We start from the raw sequence: 17752 nt of genomic DNA on the forward strand, positions 1-17752 counted from the left end.
GTTGAATAAAAGTCTCAGAAAACAGATGAACTTTTTTCAGAATCATTGCTGAGAAAATCCATAAATACCAAGCTGATTCTGAATTGAGCCTTGGGCATTTTGCTACATGCACACAAAGAGACTGAAAGGAGCACTAGAAATTCTTCAAATCATTGTGGAATTCAAATACAAAAACCATGTTCTTCAATTTCCCTGAACTGCAAAAGTTGGGATGAATTCTGCATAGAGACATTTTAGTACAGGACCTCACCTCTACTTTGTTTCTAAGCTTCAGCTGCACTCTACATCATTGCTGGCTAGTTACACTGGCTGTGGCTAATGTCAAAAGGACAGTTCTAGCCAAGACTGAAGGCCAACATCTTGCTTCCTTGCTACTTTTTATTTCCCCCCCCCCCCGAAATACATCGTAGGAATCAGAACCAAATGTTCTGCAGGGGTCTACAAATGAATATCCCTGACATGGTGAAACGGGGGTGGGGCCATGCCCATCAATGTCCAGATCTCCCTTCATGTGGCAGATATCTGTGTGCTTACACCAATACACGTGTACGGCCCCTTAAACCTGCCAAATGTATGGCCAGTGTGGGCTGTGGCCACCCCACAAATCAGTACTGGGGGTAAAGAGAGGTTGCACAGCCCCAAAGTGCCATTACACATGCTTTGAAGGTGTGGCTGGGATTGCCTGAACCCCTACCCTACAGTACTGTGTAAACTGTCACATGTGGATTAGAGCCACGTGAATGGGATAGATTTGTCAGGTTTCTGTTGCGCCTGACAGCTAGGGACACATCTGAGTGCAATTTTCCTTGCGCTCATGAGAAATAGCAAAGGTGAGAAATGGTTTGAGAGGGAACTGTCATGGCAAAGTCTTCCTCTAACAGCAGCCACAAAGAGAAAGTGGGTCCTGTTCCTGGGGGTCAGATGCCCCCTCTTGTGGGTGGAGCCTTGCTTGTTATTTTGCTACTACAGTGGTACCTCGGGTTACAGACAATTCAGGTTACACATTCTGTTAACCCAGAAATAGTACCTCAGGTTAAGAACTTTGCTTCAGGATGAGAACAGAAATCAAGCGATGGCAGCAGAAGGCCCCATTAGCTAAAGTGGTACCTCAGGTTAAGAACAGTTTCAGGTTAAGAATGGACCTCCAGAACGAATTAAGTTCTTAACCTGAGGTACCACTGTATTAAAATGGCTAAATGTACTGTAGTTGGGAGTTCTAGGCCTAAGATGCGTCTGAATCCTAAAGCAGTTTTAAGTTCATTTTTTTAGAAGCTGTGTCTATGCTTATTGAATCTCTATTAGAACTGAGTCCTAGCACTATCTTTTTACACAAATGAATCACTGTGTATGAGTTATGCAAGAAAGAGATTGGATGAATTTTGCATACCTTAATCTCTCCCATGTTCTCTGAAGCGAAATGATAACTCACAGACAAATTTCCTGAGAAAGATGCTCATGCCCAAGCATATGTACAACTAATGCTTCATATTTTTTTCCAGACAAGATGCAAGGGAAGTTAATTTCCCCCCTCCTAGTTATAAATGGCTACAAGCCGAAGTAACAGACTGTGCACATTTTCTTTGAAACTGTTATCGAGGAACCACAAATTACTGCTGATTGTACCATAACTGTGCCAAGATGAAGTTCTAACTATAAAGTGATATTGATCTTGGTTAGATATATGAAGAAGGGATGTTGCAGTACAACAGTAATCAATCAGAAAAATAATCTAGAGGCTAATCAATGTCTCCGAATAAGGGAGCATTAATCCCTGATGGAGATATTACAAATACAATCATATCTACCTTAGTTATCTAAATTCCACTCACCATCTTCCCTTATTATGTTGATCAAGGAATTGAATTACAGAAGGCTGCAACTAGCTGTTCTTCCAAGCCTGATACCCCTTCCCCACTATTCTATTTAATTGTCTGCACTGTAATTTAATGTAATGCTGTCTCAGTAGTGGCAAGCACAAGAATTTCTTGTAACAGTAACCTATTAAGGCATATTAAAAGTATTTATCATGGTTCTCAGGAGTACAGATAAACACAGCACAGGGGGAACTGGGATTTAACATAATTGCTGCAAATATTTCAAAATGGGCTCTTTGGCATTTATCTATATGTAAAACACTGAAAACAACAATAATAAAGCAAAGCACAACAGTATCAAAATCCAGAGTTAATGGAGTTCCATGAAAACAAATAAAACATTTTAGACTATAAATCATTGCTCTACAGAAATGCAGATGGGCAAGGCCTTCAAGGAAAATGAACTATGGTTCTCAAAAGACCCATCATACACCAGCATCATAATATGTCAATTGTTTACTTTATTTCACATTTTTGTTCCTAGTATTATCATTCCATTTTTATCTAAACTTCCTATTTTTTCAAATATATGTTGAAAGTTTCATTGTGCCATTCTTCAAAGAAAACTTGATGAAGGAACCCAGGCAACTGACTAGCCCCTTTAAGGTCTGACTTCTCCCCATCCATACTTCAAGGCATTTGGTTCAGTTACCTTCCATGAAAACTGTGCCCATACTATAATTGGCTGCAAAGCCTTTCTTTAGAGTTCCTACAATGACCCCATTCTCGTTACAGATAACCCTTCATCCACAACAATCTGCAGTATCTAACCAACTCTCTGGCATCTATGCTGTGACACAAATGGATCAGTTAAACAATTCTGTCTCAGATTCTGTCCAATGTAAGGAAATAAAATCTTTTTGCAAAATTAGGCAGCTTTGCATCAACTTGAAATTCACTTATTCCAGAACTTTACTTCTTTACAAAATAAAAACAGGCTGCGGGACTAAAAACAAGCACAACATGCATGTAAGTAGTTCTCTTTGCTCTGAACCACTTTCTCTTCATCTCTAACATATCAAAGGAAATTTAACCTGCATCTGCAGTGGCCATACTTCTTTATTATTTAATACTTTGCATGCTAAATCCTGGTAGTGAAAACAAATCTTGTGGCAGATCCTTAGTTTGCTTGTAAATATTACACAGTAGTAGTATGAAGAAATACAAAAGTCTGTTCTAACATCAGATTTGAAGCAGGCATTAGATACTTTAGTTATCACCACTGTGTCTCACAAGTAATAACATGAGGCCCTCTTTCAAAGCATCTGTTCCAGGGCTGCTGCAATTATTTGCCAAGTGTTCCCTTAGAACAATGTAATCTTTTTTTAAAAAAAGAACTCGCCCTGGAGTATGCAATTCCTCAGAGAAGGTTAAATTGCCCTCTTGGTTATTCAGTTTTGAAAATGCCACCACTAATTGCACTCAAATATTATACCACTTCATGAATCATTTCAGCAGGAAACATTTAAAGTGAAGCAGATGGCTTAATCTCTACTACAAATCCAGTATCATCCAGCCCTGCAGCCAGGCCCAGGAGTGAACAACTACACAACAGGGACTGCAGGCTCCCAGAGCTAATAGGCAAAATGGGTAGTTTGCACTTGACCTTCATTCCCCCACGCAAGCGACTAGGAACATCTATTATAACAAATTATTTCTGTAGTCAAGGGAGACCATGACTAAACACGAACCTTGCTTCAATATAATACAAACAACATGGGTACAGAAACACATATACAAAGCCCTGTATTTTCTAATCCCCAACTAGAGACAACACATCTCGAGGAGTGAAAAAACACCTGCTCCCATAAATACCGGGAGGAATCCTTTAATTTATTTATTTAATGCATTTATCCATTTATTTTTCACCTGCCTCATAAAAGAAGTAAAGCCTGTTTTGCACTGGGAGCACAAAAGTTGGTATCAAAAAATCAACTCAGTTCAACATGCCCAAGGTTGAGGCCCTGGCATAGGGTTATCTCAACCACCCATGCCTTTACAACAGCAAATTTTCATGCCTTAACAGCTGAAAGGGATTTCAACAAGGGTGTGATATGCAGGGATGCAGTGAGCATTCATTGTCTAAAACAAATCAACAGAGACTGTACAGTGGTACCTCAGGTTAAGTAGTTAATTTGTTCCGGAGGTCCGTTCTTAACCTGAAACTGTTCTTAACCTGAAGCACCACTTTAGCTAATGGGGCCTCCTGCTGCTGCCATGCCGCCAGAGCACAATTTCTGTTCTCATCCTGAAGCAAAGTTCTTAACCCAAGGTACGATTTCTGGGTTAGCGGAGTCTGTAACCTGAAGCATATGTAACCCGAGGTACCACTGTAGTCCTATTTGGTTGTTCAGAACAATGGGTAGTATCTGAGTTCTACTGCAAAAATAAAGAGATGGCATAAGGGCAAACAGCAATGTACTGCTGAAGACCCATGGGGGTAAAAGGATCTTCAGCCGTGGGTCATTGACTCCCTCCAGCTATTTTGTGGCATGGAACCTGCTTAAATCTGCATTTTAAAATCAGCGAAGATGGCCATGTCCCCACTGATTTCAAGAAGCACACCTGGTTCTTGAGAATACGCCGCCCCAGTGCAAGATCTCAAGTTTTTTTAAGTGCTCAAAGGAAATATGCACTCTCTCTCTCTCTTTCTCTCTCTCTCTCTCACACACACACACAGAGAGAGAATATTTGTGCATCCCTGGTGATATGGCATCATAAAAGTCTGCTGTTTAAAGCGCAAAAAAAGCCAAATACATCATGTTCAAGCCTATTGGGCATGTCTAAAGTAGCTTTTTGGATCCTGGCCAAAAAGAGGTGCGATTAACTCGTCCCCTTTCTTTTGGCACATCCAGATAATGTTTTATGCTATTCCTGTTCCCATTTATGTCACTTGCTCATTTACGTGTGCTTTCATGACAGTCAATTATTTTGAAGGAAAGTACACTATGGTCTTTGCTCATGTTTGACTCTATTTTCTACATGGGGAAAGGCATTCCAGATAACTGTTTCCATATAATACGTTCATTTTATTTAAATCTCTGATTTTCCTTTCCTTTACAAGCTGATATCTGCTTAGACAAGCTGATATTTTTAATTCTGCTTACTAATTTCACAAGGGTTTTAAAAGGGATGTTTATTTCAATTATGCATAAAATATAAAAACACAAGAAAAATAAAAACAAAGGGATGCTTTATTGTGTTTTTATAGGGGCTGGAAGCCACCCACCCTGGGGCAACCCAGTCAGATGGGTGGGAAATAAATAAATAAATAAATAAATAAATTTATTATTCCCTTGATGCCTATATTTGCCATGTGGGAAAGCCACACAGTATGAAAGTGTTCCGGATCTTCCCAATCTTTGAAGACTTTCACATTATGCATTATACTTTCTGCAATCAACAGGGTCCTTACATAAGTATATCATAAAGATATCCGTAGATCCTGCAGCGTTTTCCATGCATATAGATATCTTAGCTGCTGCCAACAGCCATGTTATAAATTCTTTGGATTGCAGTTGTTGAGTATGATTGTCCCATATATTCAAGAGTGACAGCTGCAGAGTCATTTGTATAGAAGTATTTAGAATAAGAGAAAGCACACGACATCAAAAGTTTGGTTGTTTTTTGGTTTAATGAGTGGGCACTCCCATCGCAGGTGAAAGAAATGTTCCTCCTGCCCCACAACCATGCCAACAACATTTCTATGCCATCTTGGAACCTATATGGGGCAACACTGTCATGCGTTCAATGCCACCTAAGTGGAAGTTCTAGTCAACATTCTTCTATATATATTCAGACACAGATTTATATGGCTTAGAAGATCACATATTGTTCTATTTGCTCTCCACTATAGCAATATACTATACTATACTATACTATACTATACTATACTATACTATACTATAGCAATATAGCGCGGGTGGCGCTGTGGGTTAAACCACAGAGCCTGGGACTTGCCGATCAGAAGGTTGGCGGTTCGAATCCCCGCGACGGGGTGAGCTCCTGTTGTTCGGTCCCAGCTCCTGCCAACCTAGCAGTTCGAAAGCACAAAGTGCAAGTAGATAAATAGGTACCGCTCCAGCGGGAAGGTAAACGGCATTTCCGTGTGCTGCTCTGGTTCGCCAGAAGCTGCTTAGTCATGCTGGCCACATGACCCGGAAGCTGTCTGCGGACAAACGCCGGCTCCCTCGGCCAGTAAAGCGAGATGAGCGCTGCAACCCCAGAGTCGGTCACTACTAGACCTAATGGTCAGAGGTCCCTTTACCTATAGCAATATATATACTTGTTTCCAAAAGTTTTCAGACCCGTCAGGAATGCAACTAATAAATCAATAAATTCCCTATATATAATAGAAACTACCCAATTTCCAGAAGCACCCTAGTTTAACAATAAAAGTTCAAATTTATTAAGTTCACTATTGGCCTGAGTCTTCAAATGTGATTCACTGATAAAGATTTAAATCGGAGAGCCTGTAGCTAATTAAGGTTTGGGTTGCCAGCTATGACCCTACGTTGTTCCAAAGTAATAGGGTTTTTAATACTGTATAAATTCTGCGATCTAAACCTGTCTTTCTTTTCCCATTTCAGTATCATGCTGTGTTACACCATATCCTTAACTTTGAATGGGATCCCAGTGGAAATAAAGGGAAGCAGATAGGTGGTATGTGGCATTGCCAATTTCCCTATGTGTTCAGCATGCACAATGTAAATAGATTATGATTTTTTTCATAATAAGAATGTATTTAAATGGTAAATTGGAAGGACCCACAATAGTGTTTGATGTAATATTTCTTGTTCTAGAGTCATCCATTTCTTACACACTTTTGAAATAATAAAACATAGCTGCTTCAATTGAAATACCTCATAACAGAGGCCCAGCTGTGACAGGCCTCTGCCTACCTCCATACTGTTTTCTATAGTAATTTTTCTTAACCAATCAAGTTATTTTCCCTTGAAAAATGTATTTATTTATTAATTTTTGCCAAGATTTAAATGTATTTGGGCAGAGATACATGGAACGCATTAGAAAAAGATATCCCCAAAAAGCAATACCACCATCTGCATGGCAGATATTCTGCATAACACTGAGAGGTTCAGTTTGGTCCATTTGCATTTCCTTTTTAATCTTTTTGATCAGGGGAGCGGAATTCAGACAATATAATTTATTTAGGCTTTTATGAGAATGCACTCATGGATATTTAAACCCTTTGTTACATATAGAGATACACGCCTGTTTTTACAACTCCAGTTAGGCTTAAAGCTAAAATACATGATCATTGATATATTTATATTACTGCATAATACAAAAACTCCTTCAAAATCAGGTAATTTCCTGTGCTGAGGCCAGTAAGGATTTGTGTGAAGCACTCAATTAAGATAAAACTGAGCGGCACACTCAAGTTAGCCTTAGGTAAAGGTAAAGGTACCCTGCCCGTACGGGCCAGTCTTATTTATTTATTTTTTAAAAAATATTTATTAAGAGTTTAAAGGTTACAGAAAGGGAAAAAAAATTAAACAAATCAATATAATACAATACAAAAACAAATACAAAAACAAAAACACTACATAGAACATTGAATTAACAAAACAAAACAAGAACAATTAAAAACACTTCTAATATTTCCAAACTTAGCTTTCATTCACTTGTTTCATTGACTTCCTCACGCCTTTTTGTATTCCACTTCAATTAACTGTTTCAGCAATTCCTTTCCACCGTACGGGCCAGTCTTGACAGACTCTAGGGTTGTGCGCTCATCTCACTCTAGAGGCCGGGAGCCGGAGCCGTCCGCAGACACTTCCGGGTCACGTGGCCAGTGTGACATCGCTGCTCTGGCGAGCCTGCACCAGCGCAGCACACGGAACACCGTTTACCTTCCCGCTATAAAGTGGTACCTATTTATCTACTTGCACTTTAAGGGTGCTTTCGAACTGCTAGGTGGGCAGGAGCTGGGACCGAAAGACGGGAGCTCACCCCGCCGCGGGGATTCGAACCGCCGACCATACGATAGGCAAGTCCTAGGCACTGTGGTTTTACCCACAGCCTCACTGAAATTGATGGCACAGAATTCGTGGTGACAGCCAACGTGATCCACCACCACCTTACACCAAGCTCGGTGTGTGTGTGTGTGTGTGTGTGTGTGTGGATTTAGAATCTGCAGCCACAACATTCTTGATGGCTATAGCAGAAGGTGGTGCATCAGGGCAACCCAGCCTGATCCCTGAACCAACTTTTTGTGCTGGACAGCGCGGGAAGCTCCCTGTGCCAGTCAGCTCTGGCTGTGAGACCACTGGATCCCAAGGCCACTCAGCTCTTCCCCACCCTTTCAATGACCTGTTTTGGGGCCTTCTGCTGGGCTCCTCTGGCAGGTGGAGACACTGTCAGCAGGCTTCTCACCCTAAGGCCCATGCAGAAAGGGGGACAGCCAAGGTACACTTGCCCCAGGCCTCAGAGGGCTAAGTTAGCTACCGGGTGGGGGGGGTGTGCCAGGGACCAGCTCCTTTTTTGTTTGAGTTTTTTTATAACTTTATTCTAATAAGACTTCTGCCCCGAACCTCAGTGGAGCTCTGTACATTTAGCAGCCAGTGGAACACTACCTCAACCAGCAGAGCTGAGCAGAGAGAGACAACTCTGCCCACTCAATCTAAATCCTCTTCAGTCCAGCATTAAGGAGTAGCGGTGAATTGCTCTGTAACTTAAGCATGTGTGAATAACTGCCTAGATCCAACAAAGTGTCAAATATCATGTTTTCCTATACCATATAGCAATGATACCTGTAGGGAAAAAAATTAAAACTCTGCAGAGAGAAGTTACACAGGAGTTGGGTTTCTATCAAACTACTATATTAAAGTTGCTCGATTGCAAGTGAATTCTTTGTTCAAAATCCACTAAAGGAAAATACTGATAGGGTTTTAAGCGAAAGGGCTTTGAGGGGAATCTATTTCAGTACAGTACAGCCCAGGAAATGTTCAGTCCAACTAAGCCATGTTTTAGGGCTTATGGAATGTACTACTTATTATCGTGTCATGTTTTTGATGAACTCTGAGTTAAAAGTCCCTGCAAACATAAAATATATATGTGTTTTCAAAAATGTAATTGATTTTAAGTCTATATATAGTGTCATTTCCTGTGTTTTTATTGTGCAATATCTTTCAATGCGTTCAGAATACAAATGATCAGACTTGTTGGAAAGGATGTGCTGCTGTTAGCACACATTGGCACGTGTGGTGAGCGTGCCTCCATGCGACTACTTTCTGGACACAAATGCTTAAGGAAAGTGAAATTATCATTCGCCAGTCCTAGACTCTTCCACCTATTTTCTCAAGACTTAATGCTGACCTGCCTTTAAAACCTTTCATAAGTTTCATTGTAGCTGCAGCTAGACTGGTTCTGACACAGGGATGGAAGGATGTTTCTGTTATTAATGGGAACTGCTGGTATAAGAAAGCCACCTCAGAAAAACCTCCTATCATCTTAAGCTTTTGAAGGGGAATGCTAAACCAATGGCTTTGCTGCCACTTGGTGGACCTTTGTGACGTACATGAGCAAACAACATATGAAGCCATTTAGCCCAGTGAATTATTACTTTATTTGGCAATGCCTATGACATATGACTCTTTGACTGATTGGTCCGAACCATGCCCCCGCTTTCACCAGACTGTACTTAACAAGATTATGTCCCTCCTTTTCATTTATGCATAAGGCGTCTCCCTCTCTGCTTTGGACTTAACTTGGTTTTCTATGAACCATTTTTGTTTAGTATGTTCAGTGTTATTGTATTTTTTATGTCTTAATAATGAAAGGTAGTTAAAAATAAAGTCCCTGCAGACACAGAATAGATAATATGTTTTTTTTCAAAATGATAAAATTTTAAGTCTTTATATGGTCTTATTTGCTGCGCTTTTATTGAGCAATATCTTTCAATAATCAAAATGAACAATTTAATGTTATTAAAACATTAGCTTTCATTATGGGACTGGAAGGTAAGTACAACTATATTTAATACAATGCTGCTAACATCTTCTGTTCCATGGGGCTCAAATAGACCCTCCTACCCTGTTAATGGTGGCCACTGTTTTTGCCCTAGGACAGCTCATGGCAAATGGAACACCTGTGATTTAGCAAGCCACCTCAAACATCCTCAGTATTACTTGAGGGAAAGCATATAATTTTTTAATCTAAATTCACAAACTACTTCACTCAAAGCTGATGGGTTTTAGTAACACAAGAGGTCATGATTAATGTGAGCACCTAGACATACTGTAAAATATATCAATGTTAGAAGAAACAAATAAGAGGTCTTGAGGTCTCAGAATGTGAGTGTGTTTGTGCTGTTAGAAAGCTAATGTAGCCATGTTGATCCATAAGGAAAAATCTCCAAAGCCTGTAGTTGGATAACACCTTTATTAAGACCCACCAGTGTCAGGAGCATCCTACATGCGAGTAGGGCTCTGATAGAGACACGTGCCTGACTGGCATGTTCTCTCCCTCCTGGTCGTTCGTTCAGGAGCTTCAAAAGCATTCTCCAGCCCGAAGATCACAGTGACGGATACCTCTGAGAGGCATCAGCACACTTCAGGATTCTGCAGAGTATTGGCAGTTCGCGTGACAGGCTCAGCAGTACAGCATTTTGGGTAAACTACTTTATTTACAGATAATACATTCGGAGCATTCTGACTTAGCTCCTTCCTCCTTCTCTTTAGACAGCGAAGAGAAAGAACAAAGGACAATAATCCTACAGTAATACAAACATCCTGTCTGCGTCACTTCCCACTATGTTAAGGTTACCAGACGTCCCCGTTTCCCGGGGACATTCCCCGGATTTACAAATCAGTCCCCATACAAAATCCATTGAAGTTGAAAAGTGTCCCCGGATTCATTGAAAAAAATCTGGTAACCTTACACTATGTGGAATGAAAACATATACCACCATGGGATAAAAAACAATCCTATGACTGCAAGCACGGGACAAGAATCCTAACATCCTCCCCTGATTCATGTACCAAGTTGTAGTTATCAGTGTAACCGCAACAAAAATACAGATGTTATACACACAGTATACCCCTGTATATCCATGATGCCTGATGAAGAGTTCCTGAGAGTTTCCCACTTTTTCTTTTTACTTTTTGATTGGTTCTAATAAAAGTGTTACTCAAATGTGGGCTTTGAGGCTTTTTGCTGCTGTAACACAGGGACAACCAAAGTGGGGCCTTCCAGATGTTATTGGACTCCAACTCCCAACAACCTCAGAGGTAGGCCACAAATATAATTACTAGTGATTGTTACCTTAGAAAACATGTATACCACATATGCAATTTCAGTGAATTGATGCCTATATATAAGTCCACTTGTAATCAGATTTCACTTGTCTATAGGTTTTAATTGTTCTCTTTCATCATTTTCTTCCAGACTGCTTGAAATTGTTTTATGATGTGATAAGAACACAAGGTGGGGAGTAGAAGGGGGGTGGGGTGGATTGTAAGCCTGAATGTTTAAAATCTTCTCATTTTTAACACTCAAAGAAGAGATGACTTACAGGTTTGTAATGCAAGCACAGAGATGACAAGCTTTAAAGGCATCATATGAGACAGAATGGTAATCATAGTTCTCCAGTTGGAGGGCCTGTTATTTCCACCTGTCATAGGAACTCAATGGAAATTGGTTGTTATCTTATGATGGGCACAATTCCCTTCTGTATTCATCACATTAAGCAGCTTATATCTGGTTTTTTAAAAACAAACAAACCATACTTGGCAATTTAGGCACTAAAAGTTTTGAAATTCGGTGCTGTAGCAGGAGTGGGGGGGGGGGACAATAGGCGAATCAATGAGAAAAAAAATATTTATTTCTCTCCCAAAACTCCACCCATCATCTCTTTTATTGTTTTAAATCATGCAGATTGTGGTTGATGGTTCTTGCAGACCAAAACATCTAGAGGGTACAAGGTTGGGGGTCTTAGACAATTCTTCTCAGATCCATGCTGTTCTACAAGATCACAGCTTTAGAGTGAGCATGCATCTTGAATTGATATAAAACTGGTGATGGGTAACTGGAGTTTTAGGATTAGGTGGAGGGTTCTCTTAATCACAGTAGAGTTTTTGTGCAGCTCCCATTCTTTTATAAATGGATTTTAGCACCAAAGTTTCTTCGAGAATTCAGTGATGGGAATTCCTATCTTCCTTCTTTCTCACAAAGTAGCAGTGTATGTTTGCGGGAGAAGTTGGTCCACGTGGTCAGAGTATGCGTGCTGGATTCTACCCTTTGTACCACAATGCAACCAAAATTCAAATATTCCCCCAAAGCTGGATTCAGCCATGGAGGGAAAAGCCTACAGGCCCATTTTCATGGAGCTCACACATAACATCTAGTTTGGTCCTAAAGATGCAGGAACTTCCCAGTGAGTTGTGCCCATAACGAAGTCTCAAGTAGCTTCTCTTTGCTAGGCTCTATGCTAGCACCAACATCTGCAATATACTCTAGAAACATTATCTGGGTGAATTAATCATTCCTGGAATCTTTGCACCAATGAACAAACATGTCCATTCATACTAACAGCATCATATTTAATGTCCCGTTTATTTTAATCATATACTGTAACTTTTAAAAATATGTTGGTTTTTCTTTGCACAAACTGGCAACAAGAGATAATAATATAGCATTAAACAGACTGATGAAAGTGGAATCTTAATGATCCCTCCCCCTCTCTTAAACTCATTGTTTCTCTTCTATTGTGTTGAAATGAATGACGGGAGTAACCGAAAAGTAGAAGTAAACCAGGATTTCTGAAAGCAGTGTCAGAAATAACTGAGTGGAACTGCTACAACATGCCAGGCCTGGGACACAACAATAAAGGAGAGTGATTGGAATCACTAAATGCAGGCACTGTGCCTGCTTCAAGAAATGTTGCCTTCATTTATACCTGATCATCTTAAGGCAGAAACGGGAAACCTCTGACCCTCCAGATGTTCCATCATCCCTGACTGTAGCATTGGCAGCAGGAACACCTGGAGGGCCAGGGAAAGCAAAATAAAGGACATCTGCAACCAGCAGCCCTTTTGCTGACACCACCTTTCAGGGGAGCAGAACAAAAATCACAGCAATCACGTCAGACTGGATGAGGAAGCCAGCTGCCACAAAGACTGAAAATATCTAGCTGCTAAGCATATGCCTGGAAGCCTATCTCAGGAGTGTGTTGTTGTTGTTTTTGTGTGTGTGTGTGTGTGAATTCTCTGTGGCCATTGCTGCAGAGCTGGTCAAAGAGCAATACAGGCATGGGGATTGGGCAGTGTTTGAGAGTTATAAAAGCCCGGGAGCCAATGATACCACCTGACTAGAACAGAAGCAGGAATACCTGTTGAACTGGGGACAGCACTCTGAAGGATATTTGCTTCCCAGGATCTCCCTTAGCTGCCACAAGCATCAGGGCTGGGGAGAGGATTTCAGCTGTCACTGGTCATCCATTAGCTGCTATCTATCTAATAACTGGGAATCATAGCTAGTCCAGTTACCAGACCAGCAGTGGCAGTAGTATTGTCAGCAAAAACACTGTACTTGGTAGACTAGGGTGACAAGTTAGAAGAACATCTGCCCCTAGGACTAACCACCTTTCAGGGGAGCAGAGCCAAGGGCCCTATGATATCAATGATAACGCTTAATATTCCAGGTCTCTTATTGTCAGGGCAATATAATATGCTTATAAATCTGATTGTGAACTGCTTTGAGACCCATTGTAACTGAAAAGTGGCATGCAAGTATTGCAAAGCAAAGAAATATCTGATCATTGGCCATACTAGCTGGGGCTTATGGAAGCCAAGAGATGTCTAACAACACCTAGAAGGCCAGGGCTCCCCGCCCCTGCCTTAAGAAGGAGGGAAAGGCAAAGGGTGTGATTAATCAACCAGATGATAATTACTATGCAGTCCAAGTTTCAAGATGTTGTCAACTCAGTTCCAAGTTCTGAGTTTCATGTAACACAAATTCTAGGAACATGCATAGCAAACGGAGAGCCAGTGTGGTGTAGTGGTTAAGAGCGGTAGTCTTGTAATCTGGGGAACCAGGTTCGATTCCCCGCTCCTCCACATGCAGCTGCTGGGTGACCTTGGGCCAGTCACACTTCTTTGAAGTCTCTCAGCCCCACTCACCTCACAGAGTGTTTGTTGTGGGGGAGGAAGGGAAAGGAGAATGTTAGCCGCTTTGAGACTCCTGAAGGGGAGTGAAAGGCGGGATATCAAATCCAAACTCTATCAAATCCAAACTCTATCAAATCCAAACTCTATCAAATCCAAACTCTATCAAATCCAAACTCTATCAAATCCAAACTCTATGTTATACACCGTATCCAGTTATAAAAGATTCACATGGATCCTTAATCACTGCAGAGAACATTTTTAAGTTGCAATGATGCACATTATTTCCATAAAATATGTTGAGGTCTAGACTTCAGGGTGATTCCACCCACACCTCCAGTAATGTTCTTTCTCCTCAAAAATATAACATTATACAGAATTTTTTTCTACAATGTTAGATCACCATAACCATTTAAATACTCAGCAAATGACATATTACAATGACTTTGTCTACATTCGATATGGCTAAAAATCAAGAGTTGGGTACAGTACCTTGGCTTTGTCTCTCATAGAACCCTTCCCCAGGATTGACATTTTTGCACCTGTTTCCTCTTGTAACCTTTTCAAGGAATTTCCTCTTGGTCCAAGCAATTTGCCCACAAAATTAAACTAAAAAATAAAACAGAATAGGGAGGGATGGAAGTTAGAAAACGTTGGTTTCTGGAAGTGCAGTACACATTGAGAAGCAATATATTGTAGATGGTATACTATTGAGAACAGAACAGCATCCTCAGCTTGCAAAGCACATGCAATTCCATGGATGTGCAAAGTGGCAAGAAGGATTATAATGTTTCCTTCCCAAGTCTGTTTTTCCCTCTTCAACTCCATATTCCAACTGCATTTCCCTACTTGATCACCAAAACCATTGCAGAACCATGATAAGGGCAAAAGCAGTGTTGAGGGTTTCAGGGAATGTAAGATGTCATGGACCGGCTGGATGAAGAGGAGGCACCAGCTGGGAACCCCCCCGGGACACCCCCCCCCCAGGAGAAGAATGCTCTGTCTTTCATATCTTCCAGAATATCTTCTAAACTGGTCTCATAAATTTGCTGAGTAGATATTAGCTTGTACAAAGGGAAGAACAAAATTAGATAGATCACCAGTACAAAATGATTATCATCCTAGATCTATGGTCAAACAGCTGCTAAATCAGTCACTTTACTATTTTTGTAAAAAATATTATGGTAAATGCATTGCTGTTATAAATGTAATCCCTTTAATCCTACAAAAGCTGGAAGCCTGTCTTTAGGAACACAGGAAGTTTCCTTATACCAAGTCAGTACAGCATTGTCTGTACTGATTGGCAGTAGCTCTCCTGGCTTTCAGGCAAAGGCCTCTCACAGCCCTACCTGGAGATACCAAGAAAAAGCATGTGCTCCATCACCGAGCCACAACCCTTCTCTTGAAGAGACTGGTGCAATATTTGACTATTTGACTATATCAGCCACCAAGTGTTCTAGAGACAAACACAGACGCAGAAAGCCCATATGCTGGCCCAGTTCCATCAAACAGATGGCCAATGACTGTACGCAAACATCTTTCAGAGTGCAAGACCATACAGATATAACAAGCTATTCCCTCTGTTTTCAGTCTAGTAATTTTCCATAGGAATTTGGTAACATGTGGCATGTAAATAAAGGAATTTAAAGAAATGTAATATTTTTTTCCCTGGTTAAATAATAATAATAATTGTGCTCCATTTTCAGTGCAGGGGAATATAATGAAGGCCTCCGGTGGGGGGTATGACTGCAACGTCTTTTCCTCTCTTACATATATTTATTATTCTCTAAGTTTTAAAACAACAACAACAACAATGTTGCATTGTATAATTTGTGTGTGTGTGTTTATCTAGACAGATTGTAATCAGCTTTTGAAAAGCAACCAATTATGTGGCTGAGTGCATCTCTCAGGAGAGACACTCCACATCGATATGGAAACTTAGGTCCTCCTCCTGGTAGATGCCATTATTGCATCACTTAAAAATGGCATTTTGAGCAGGATCTCCCCAGCATATTTAAAATATAGAGGGAAAAGATGCTTCATGTGATATTCTGGACCCAAACCATTTCCTTACAGAATGGATTTACTGAATAGAATACTGATGGTAGAGTGTCCCAACCTAGCTGATTAAAAAAGAAAGACAGACTGGCAAATATTCACATATGTTACATCTCCAAGAAGCCAAATTGTTGTTGTTGTTGTTGTTGTTGTTGTTGTTGTTGTTGTTGTTGTTGTTGTTGTTGTTGTTGTTGTTGTTAAAGTTGAGCTGAGTTTTCACAAGTTTCCATTTTCACATCAGAACTTGCCGTTTGGCATTGTAGAACCTTTTGTACGATCAGTGGGCAAATTATGCAAAAGGAAAAGAAGGGGGGGAGCAGCGTATTGAGAAACTGTTTATGCAAATGTCATTCAGTCTCTAAGCTAGTTTCAAAGGTCTAAGCCCAGGGATTCTCCAGATATTACACAGCTCTTTTGAAAACATAACCAGCAGCTTCCAAGCCCTGTGCAGATACATTTGTTTTACATACATCCAAAAAAGGACAGTGAAACTGTTTTGTGTACTTTTCATTCAGTTGCACTTTTCCATATGTAAATTCCTATTAAATTTTATCCAGTAATATTTCAATATAATTTATATACAGAAATGCACTCCAAATTTAGCAAACATACTAGAAAATTCTTTTGCAAAATCAGACATCAATCACATTGCCATATTGGAGATTGATTCACCAATGAAAGAAAACAGCACCATTCTATTTTAAGTCAAAGGAGATTGTTATGCTGCAAGGTCTATCAATGGTTTCATGAAACGTTCTTAATTACATGATCAGTCTGTATTATGTATTATATATAACCTGGCCAACATCCAAGTTGGAGGAGACTTAATTATTTCAGAAATTGTATATCAAAATCTAATTAAAGGATGCATTATAATTCACTGGAATTTTGATTTCATCATTAATAGCAATTATAATTAAGGCAGCACTTACATAGTAATTTGCATGTTCATAACGTAGTGCAAACATTAATTTTCTTATTCAAGTCATGTTCATATTCAAAGGAAAGTAGTTATTTTAATGTGACTGATGTGCCCATACTCATTAACATAGCTTTAAAGAGACAGCATTTATTTAAAAGCAGTTCTGTTTAATCTCAAGGCAATGTACAAAGTTACATTTGCGTGCCGAAGTCCCATGACCCCACAGTTCCCTAGTGAAAAAATAAAGCACCCGACAAGGGGATTTTCGGTAATGTTGCAGGGAAATGACCAGAAAATGGGCAAAGTCTGTTCAAATATATCCCACTTTCTGCTCAAATGTATCCTGCTCCATCTCCAGATTTGCTCTGTAGAGTTGGGGGACCCCCCCCCCCAGAACAGATTTATGGGGCATATGGGAAAGAAGAGAGGGATATTGTTCCACTGCATAAGGAGAAAACAATTTGCTTAGTACTGTATGATGTGCAACTCTATATACATAATTCATTTTTATTTTTTATTTAAATAAATTTATACATCACTTACTCAAACAAAAGACCTATATGCAGTTTACAAAAGTCTCTTAAGTAGCTTCTAAGTTAGAAGTTATAAATTAGCACCTGCAAATTCTTTGTACAGTGGTACCTCAGGTTACAAATGCTTCGGGTTACAAACGCTTCGGGTTACAAACTGTGCTAACCCAAAGTAGTTACCTCAGGTTGCGAACTTTCCTCCAGGATGAGAACAGAAATCGTGTGCCAGCAGCATGGCAGCAG

General features: G+C 40.1%; 1 protein-coding gene across 2 annotated transcripts in view; it reads right to left on the bottom strand.

Moving 5' to 3' along the window:
* KHDRBS2 (KH RNA binding domain containing, signal transduction associated 2) overlaps positions 1-17752 on the bottom strand; it is a 354578-nt gene that overhangs the window by 193775 nt on the left and 143051 nt on the right. For both annotated transcript variants that reach the window (XM_081857320.1, XM_081857321.1), the window contains exon 3: positions 14492-14608. In XM_081857320.1, the coding sequence (XP_081713446.1) occupies positions 14492-14608 (117 nt within the window). The remainder of the gene's footprint in view (positions 1-14491; positions 14609-17752) is intronic.

This window comes from Podarcis erhardii (genome assembly GCF_964252035.2).
Source record: "Podarcis erhardii genome assembly, chromosome: 3".
NCBI lineage: Eukaryota > Metazoa > Chordata > Lepidosauria > Squamata > Lacertidae > Podarcis > Podarcis erhardii.